This window comes from Dendroctonus ponderosae, unplaced genomic scaffold (genome assembly GCF_020466585.1).
Source record: "Dendroctonus ponderosae isolate FM_Combo_2020 unplaced genomic scaffold, Dpon_F_20191213v2 Dpon_F_20191213_11, whole genome shotgun sequence".
Lineage (NCBI taxonomy): Eukaryota > Metazoa > Arthropoda > Insecta > Coleoptera > Curculionidae > Dendroctonus > Dendroctonus ponderosae.
This window is the reverse complement of record NW_026017213.1, coordinates 2024696-2033942: the sequence shown is the minus strand read 5'-3', so window position 1 is coordinate 2033942 and position 9247 is coordinate 2024696. Positions and strand designations below refer to the sequence as shown.

General features: G+C 36.1%; 1 protein-coding gene across 1 annotated transcript; it reads right to left on the bottom strand.

Moving 5' to 3' along the window:
• LOC109546603 (ATP-binding cassette subfamily C member 4) lies at window positions 1–9095 on the bottom strand (the record flags this gene model as incomplete). The annotated part of the gene is given in 9 exon segments (XM_048662695.1): window positions 1–94; window positions 148–315; window positions 371–501; window positions 557–713; window positions 768–993; window positions 1652–1856; window positions 1913–2047; window positions 4227–4337; window positions 8728–9095. Coding segments are annotated over 9 exon segments (1301 nt in total), but the record flags the coding sequence as incomplete, so codon positions are not given.
• Window positions 9096–9247: the final 152 nt, after the last annotated feature.

Here is a 9247-nt window from a genome sequence, read left to right as displayed (position 1 = left end):
ATGTCCGATAGAGTATGGGCGATTGGATTGGGCAGCCAACTCGCCCTGGCTTTCACTAGCCGAATTCCTCCCGTATTTTCCGCCGCAGCTACTCCTATTGAACACCAAATTCACTTAGAGCAACTAGTCGATTCAAGGGCAAATTACCGTCGTCCGAATATGTGAGAGCTGGGATTTCCTCCATGGTTAAAAACTCCTCGATTCTTCGCACCGACACTTTGGCTTCCTCATACGAGGAATGCGCCAGTGGGAAGAATATTGACATGTACAATTGTATGGTGTTGAGCAGCTGGGCTACTGAGAAAACCACCTCGCCTGTAGAAGAAAATGAAGTGAATCTAGTTGGAGATGGGACTTAGGCCACGCCTACCTGTTATCCGGTTTCCTAGTAGGACGTAGGAAATAACAGCGATGTAAAGAGTAGCGCGCTCGACAAAAATGTTCAAAGCCGAAGAAAAGCCTCGGATGTACGAGTTTCGGGCAATCATGTTGACTTCTTTTCTACAAGACCTTTTTTACAAACTGGGCTGCACTAGCCAAAGCTGATTACCATTACCTGCGTGAAAACTCCACAATTTTTTCAAACGGTTTCTCCCAAGCATACATTTTAATCACCTGAATCCCCGACGTGATTTCATTCATTAACTTCACTCTTTGGTCGGTGAGTGTGGCGATTTTTCCCCGGAACTTCCCTTGCAGCCTGGATAAGTAGCCTGAAAGGGACGAAACTCGTAAAACTTCAGTTCGTGCTAACGAATGGATTTCACCTTGTCCCAGAACTGCCTGAATGGTCATCACCAGCATGGTAGGAAAAGCCGCAGTTTGTATGTAACTGTACATAACAATCAAGCCGGCTATTCCTTGCAAGGGCATTATCCAGATGTAGTGGAGGAAAGCCAGGGCGAAATCAAATCGAACCACATCATTGGATAGTAAATTGACCAATTGGCCAGCAGCAGTTTTTCCGGACGAAATGTGATTCAATCGCAGCAACTACTCAAACAGACCTTACAACCCACCATGTGCAGGATGAGGATGATTCAAATTGGCGCCACTTTCTTTTGTGGTTAGATTCGAAATTGCGCTCTTCAAAACTTTAAATGCGTAACCATGTCGAGCATGCATAAAGTTTATCTTTGCTGTCACGATTCTAAATTTGTTTATTAGAAGCAAGATTAGAAGCAATTAATCTAATAAAGTCAAAGTAAAATTATCGAAAAGCTATTCGCGAGTTCAACTACCGCGCCGCTGCAAAACGTCAAATGACTCGTTGTCGAGTGACAGTTGAGACTTGTTAGACTTGCTTATTTATTGGAGCTGATGACATTTATAATATAAAACAATACTTACACACTTTTCGATCTGCTTCTATCTCTTTAAAAGCTGCTTTAAAAGTTGATTAGAACAAAACAAAACAAATTACAATCAGATGTCAACATCAATGTGACACCCATGTCAACAAAACAACTGTCAAATTACTACTTAGCTTGCAGTTCTAATTTTACCCACCAGGGGGCGTCTGGACTTTCGAACTCGCGAACGCCATTAAATGCATAGTTGCAAAGTTTTCCCTTTAGCTTTTTGCAAATATCTCATCCTCAAGCGGCGTGGCACCAAATTTGAATCACCCTGGATAAAAGACTTGCAGTACCTTTCGATAAATCAAGGAGCAGCAGGCTATGCGCACTCTCATCCCCACCCTGGAACAGTTGACGATAGTGTAATGCATGGCAACCATGTTCAAAAAGGCCAGCAATATCACGCCACTTCCGAGCGACCATCCCGTGGTGGCGTCACGAGTTGAGCTCTTCTCAAAGTACTTGATGTAACGGCCCAAGACAATTGGCTGGGTCATTCTGCAAATAAATGCGAAGCTTACCAATCTTCCCTGGAGGAGTTTCAGCTGACTTACTTTATTAGGAAAGTGTTGAGGAATATTAGGAAGCCGATGAACATGTAGGACTTGCCGATGGTTTTCCATATTGCCCGTTTTAAGCTGGGACGTTTTCCAGATTTTTGAGCTCGAAGCACTTCTTCGTTCCAGTTTCTGTAATGGAGATAATTCGTCTGAGGGAACAAGTTTTTGAGGAAAAATGGCTCTAAAACTCCCAATTTTAGAGTTGATTTAGATATGTGATCTTGATGTTCATGTGCAGAAAATCCAGGGAAATCAGTATTACTCAGACGCTCTGAAGATGCCAGTTTCTCGTGCTGGCCAAACGTCAGGGAGAAAATCGGTTACACGATTTTATAAAGGCACAGAGCTTTTTGTGCTCTTAAGTTGTCGTGGAAACGAATTTCGGCCCGACGTTTCGCAAACACGAGTGGCTTGCACCTTCAGAGGTGTGCCGCAAATAACAATAAACATCAATATCTGAAAAATTTGTTAATATTCAAGGAAATAAGAACATAGAAAACGCATTTAAAAGCTGAACTAATCACATGGACAAATATGCGAAAAATATGACGCGATAATACACGTCAGATACATCTTGAATCACACGTAAACTTGAACTAGCGCCAAATATTAAAAATCTAAACCCAGAAAAAGGATGAAAATGAATAGTGGAAAACATAAAAAGTTAAGGCTGTAAAGGTAGAAAAGCTTGAAATTACCATTTTTACAGAATGACCAGGTAAAATTGAGCAAAAAACCCCTTTTAAAGAGAGGAATAGAATCATGATCATCCACATCCCAAAAGAACCACAGATGTTCAGTTCTGAAGGACACAAAGGAAAGAAAATTCAATTAAAACTTAGGAACTGAGTAGAACGGGAAGTCACGTCCTATTGACGACTGTTGTGGCCCAAAAACACTTTGTTCAAAAACGGGGACAATTTGACGAGATAATCACGTCTGGCAAAATTATTTTCCTCAAGCCACAAAATGTCAGAAAAAAATGTTTTTTTTTTGTGAGAAATCTAAGGATCTAAAGTAAACCTTTCGAGATCACCCTGTATATTATTAGTGGCTTTACGTAGTCGGTACTAGAGATAAAGTGTTTAAATCATTCATACATTTCAATGTTTAACTTCAGTAGAAACATCTTTATATCAGGACTTATACTGAACGTGAGAATGACGGGAGAAAGACGAGACAAATACGTCCAAGTAACGTGAATTTTAGGAAAAAATCACGTCGACGAACGACGAAAATGCGTCAAAATCTACTAGAGAGCACAAATCAGAAAGGGTGTGGGTTAAACTTATGAAAACAACACTGACTAAAAAACTAAAAAAGACATCAGAAACGTGGAAAGAAACGAAACTGGAGAATTTTTCGCGCTTTAGGCCGGTGTGGACAAGGAATTCTTCCTGACGTTTCGCAACACGATTGCGGTCCATCTTCAAACAGAAACTTGAAATTCAGAGTCGCGCAAAATTCGGGTGCTCGCTATCAAGTCGATGCGGGCTTGAAGAATTTCGCTTCCTTACATACTTTAAAAAATAGTAATTTCCAATCGAGATCAAGTAGGAACTTGAAATTCGCGTTATCTATCGAGGATATTTTAATATTTAAGTGCTTAAAATGTAATTGAAATCGCACGAAATACTGGTGTTTTCTATACAAGAGAAATCTGACTTAAAACGGCAAGTTTATCACATTTACGCGATTTTCTGTAAAAAATGGTAACTCAAACGAGATCAAGTAGAGGCCTGAAATTTTTATGATCTTTGAGAGAGTTAAATCTTTAAGCCTTGAAATATCGAACGTGGAAAAACAACGAAACTGTTGAGTTTTTCGGGCGTTTAGGACGCTAAAAACACCAGTTTCGTTTCTTTCCATGTCGCAAATTTTTTCGAACAAGAATTTTTAAACGCGGAAATTTATCAGCCGGATAAACTACGTTCTGAATATTCCAATACATAATAGTTTATGCACTGTGTTGATTAATGCGAAGCAGATGACTTGGTACGTGACCTCAATCGTACAAAGTAATTAATGAGAATCAACGAAAAATTGATAAATTGAAATGACGAACAATTTCTGCTCGCTCGAAACTGATAGTGAAAATGTTAATTGTTTGTAAGAGGTTTCAATATGTTCGCATGCAAAAAACCCTGGCTGAAAACTTGTAACTTTAATTAAGTGCCTCAGACATTCGCTTAATTGAAGAGTGTCTTGCGATTAACCAACGTAAAATTGATAAGATTTCGCGTCATTAACTTAAAAAAAAATAAAAAAAAACAAACTCGTTACTAAAAACATTCCTGCATTATCATACCTTTCTAAAATGTCTCCTAAAGGTTGGGACAAGTCGCCTTTGGTTGTGTTGTAGATGTCTTTGACTTGCAAGTCCTTTTGGTAGCCGAGTTTGAAAAATGGCAGCACCCAACTGGAACAATATCAAAACCAATCAGTTTTTAGAGTTTTTTGATCTCTGATTTCGTTTTCTTTAGCTTCCACAATTATTAGATTGAAAAAATCCGCGCCACTGAAAAACAAACGGTTTTCTTGGGAACTTTTCTTCGTAATAAATGATAATGAATAATTAAGAGTCAATTAACGTCTCCAATCACCAGCAAATTGCTTATTTCTTCACTAACCGAACAAAGTTCTCACCATTCATTCGCATACATTTATTAACTGCGGGTTTTCCTTGTAGATTTTGCTAAATCATGTTGCGTTCAAATTAAGGAAATTTTTATGTATATACTGGATGGCTCATTAAGGCGTCAAAGTGTGATATTTTTAGTTTTTGGCGTGGAGTAGAAGTGGTTTTAAAAGTTATTTTTAATACACCGGGAGCGTGTTAAACGGGTTTAGTAATCAACTATGGTTTTTCAAAGGGAACTTTGTATTTTTGGCATTTTCGCTTTTACCTCCAAATTTTTACGTCATTTTATTTCAGATGTTTTATCTGAAATAATTATTTATGGTTTTCGAATTATTCGCAAAAATGTGAAGGTTTGAGTTCCACAGAGATCGGCGCTGTGCCCTAATCGCTGCCAATTGGGGAATGGCCAATTCCACTCTAGAATGCTTTCTTAAAAAAAATAAAGATTTTCAAGTGAGATCAAGTAGAAACATGAAATTCATGCAACCTGTATAAGAAACTTGAGTCTTGATGTTCTTGCAATTTTATTGAAATCGCGTGATATCTAGATGTTTGCTAACCAAATCAATTTAGGCGTAAAATGACCAACTTTAAACACTTACGCGGTTTTATTTAAAAAATCGTAACTTTTAATTGCGGATAAACATAAACTCGATTTTTTTACTTTCCATAGGAGAGACTTTTATATGTAAGCTCTTAAAATTTCTTTGAAATCGCGCAATAGTTGGATGTTTGGTAACCAAATCAATTTTGGCTTAAAATTACCACTTTACACACTTACGCACTTTCCTTTAAAAAAATCGTTACTTTTTATCGCGAGCAAATGTAACCCTTGACATTTTTACGGTCGATAGACGAAACTTGAATCTTGAAGTTCTTGAAACTTCATTGAAACCGCGTGATATTTGGATGTTTGGTAACTAAATCAATGTTGACACAAAATGACCAACTTTACACACTTACGCGGTTTTAGTTTAAAAAAATCGTAACTTTCAATAGCGATGAAGCATAAACTTGAAATTTTTACCGTCGATAGAAGACACTTGAATCTTGAAGTTATAGAAACTTCATTGAAACCGCGCGATATTTGGATGTTTGGTAACTAAATCAATTTTGGCACAAAATTACCACTTTACACACTTACGCACTTTTCTTTAAAAAAATCGTTACTTTTTATCGCGAGCAAATGTAACCCTTGACATTTTTACGGTCGATAGACGAAACATGAATCTTGAAGTTCTTGAAACTTCATTGAAACCGCGTGATATTTGGATCTTTGGAAACCAAATCAATGTTGGCACAAAATGACCAACTTTACACACTTACGCGGTTTTATTTTAAAAAATCGTAACTTTCAATAGCGATGAAGCATAAACTTGAAATTTTTACCGTCGATAGAAGGCACTTGAATCTTGAAGTCATAGAAACTTCATTGAAACCGCGTGATATTTGGATGTTTGGTAACTAAATCAATTTTGGCACAAAATGACCAACTTTACACACTTACGCACTTTCCTTTAAAAAATCGTAACTTTCAACAGCAATGAAGCATAAATTTGAAATTTTTACCGTCGATAGAAGACAGTTGAATCTTGAAGGTCTTGAAACTTCATTGAAACCGCAAATGACCAACTTTACACACTTACGCTGTTTTATTTAAAAAAATCGTAACTTTCAACAGAAATCAAGCATAAACTTGCAATTTTTACCGTCGATAGAAGACACTTGAATCTTGAAGTTATTAAAACTTTATTGAAACCGCGCGATATTTGGGTGTTTGGTAACCAAATCAATTTTGACACAAAATGACCAACTTTACACACTTACGCACTTTCCTTTAAAAAATCGTAACTTTCAATAGCGATCAAACATAAACTAGACATTTTTGCCGTCGATAGAAGAGACTTGAATCTTGAAGTTCTTAAAACTTCATTGAAATCGCGTGATATCTGGATGTTTGGTAACCAAATCAATTTTGGCTTAAAATGACCAACTTTAAACACTTACGCGGTTTTATTTAAAAAATCGTAACTTTTAATTACGGATAAACATAAACTCGATATTTTCCTGTCCATACAAGAGACTCTTTTATGTAAGCTCTTAAAATTTCATTGAAATCGCGTAATATTTGGATGTTTGATAACCAAATCAATTTTGGCACAAAATGATCAACTTAACACACTTACGCGGTTTTATTTTAAAAAATCGTAACTTTCAATAGCAATCAAGCATAAACTTGCAACTTTTACCGTCGATAGAAGACACTTGAATCTTGAAGTTATTGAAACTTTATTGAAACCGCGCGATATTTGGATGTTTAGTAACCAAATCAATTTTGACACAAAATGACCAACTTTACACACTTACGCACTTTCCTTTAAAAAATCGTAACTTTCAATAGCGATCAAACATAAACTAGACATTTTTGCCGTCGATAGAAGAGACTTGAATCTTGAAGTTCTTAAAACTTCATTGAAATCGCGTGATATCTGGATGTTTGGTAACCAAATCAATTTTGGCTTAAAATGACCAACTTTAAACACTTACGCGGTTTTATTTAAAAAATCGTAACTTTTAATTACGGATAAACATAAACTCGATATTTTCCTGTCCATAGGAGAGATTCTTTTATGTAAGCTCTTAAAATTTCATTGAAATCGCGTAATATTTGGATGTTTGATAACCAAATCAATTTTGGCACAAAATGACCAACTTTACACACTTACGCTGTTTTATTTTAAAAAATTGTAACTTTCAACAGCAATCAAGCATAAACTTTAAATTTTTACCGTCGATAGAAGACACTTGAATCTTGAAATTCTTGAAACTTCATTGAAACCGCGTGATATTTGGATGTTTGGCAACCAAATCAATTTTGGCACAAAATGACCAACTTTACACACTTACGCGGTTTTATTTTTAAAAATCGTAACTTTCAATGGCAATCAAGCATAAATTTGAAATTTTTACCGTCGATACAAGACATTTGAAGCTTGAAGTTCTTGAAACCTCATTGAAACCGAGTGATATTTGGATGTTTGGCAACCAAATAAATTTTGGCACAAAATGACCAACTTAACACATTTACGCGGTTTTATTTTAAAAAATCGTAACTTTAAATCAAGTAGCAACTTGAAGTTCTCATCATCTGTAAAGAAAACTTGTGAATGTAATGAAAAATCATTAGGTACTGGAAACTTGAAGCGAGCTCATGTACAAACTTGAAATTCTCATTATTTATCGAAGAGATTCGATTGAATCCTTCAGTCTTGGAAAGTTTTTAAGATCGCCCGAAACCCGGATTATTTATCAATTTATTTATTTTGCTAATGCAAAAAGATGTAGAAGTACCTAAATCAAAAAATTACAAAAATTGAAAGAAACAAAACTGGCAAGTTTTTCGAGCTTAAAAAAATTCCGGAAGAAACTCTTTTACGACGGCCTAAAAACTCGAAAAATTAATCAGCTTCAAAAGGAAACCTTTAAACAGTTTCTGTTCCGAAATATTGCACAAAACAAGGTATAAATAATGCTAGAAAAGAAGACATCTTGAGATCACACACTAAAATAAACGTTAAATGCTCATGCAAATTAATAAAAGCAGAGATAAATGGGCGAAATTAATACACAAAGAGATGGAAATGTGAAGTGGATTTAATTAAAAAATGTTTAAACAGAATTAAACATTAATGACAATAAATTAAACGCAGATTGGTCACGTTTACAGAACGACTACAGAGAAATGAGCAAAAATTCTCCTTCTAAAGAGATGAGATCATGAACATCAACATCTCAAAAGAAGTGATAATATAAAAAAGACGCAAATTAAACGAAATTAGAACTTTTGTCGGGAAAAATGTATTAATTAAACTGAGAAGTTCAAATATCGATTCTTTATTATTTGAAATCGGCAACTTTTTCTTTCAGGAAAAACGCTTGTTTTTGAAAAAAATTGTACGAAATGAAAATTATTAAAATAAAATGGCAATTTTTATTAAAACTGATAAATCAATGGTGAGATAAAACGTGCTTGCTGCAAAAGAAAACCGACCGCAACAAACATTAACCGGATATAATTAGTACATCGGCACATCTGGTTGGTTAGAACGGCCTGGGAACATTCACACGCTATTGGGCGCGTTCGAATAGTTAAATCCATAAAACTTGCCAAAAGAAGAGTTTGTTCAACCAGCTGGCCGATTCTTCCGGACTGGGATTGTCGAACTTCTTCGTCGAGTCCATTCCGGCGTCTCCAAACGGCCACTTGCTCCCTTTTATTTGGGAAAAAAATCACCACCGACTAAACTCTAAACATTTCCAATTTTCGCTGAAGAGAATCTAAGGTTAGGAAACACGCAGGTGATACAGTTTGGCAATGTCAAGGTTATGATAATTAACGGTTACGACCACTCAGGGGCTGGCTTAACCACTGTTGGCTCGACGGCGCGCTTTAGGTTAACTGATTTGTTGAGAATTATTGAACCGACTGCGAAATTCACGTGGTTGGTCGATGTCGCAATTTAAACATATCTATTTATACATAGTCATTCCGTTGGATATCCACTATGCTGATAATGCCAATTGATTTGTGGAATCTGGCGACTCGAGCATATTTCAATTTAGGTCATTGGCAATTTCATTGATAAGAAATCAGGGTCGCTTATTGTGTAATAATCGATAAAACGTAA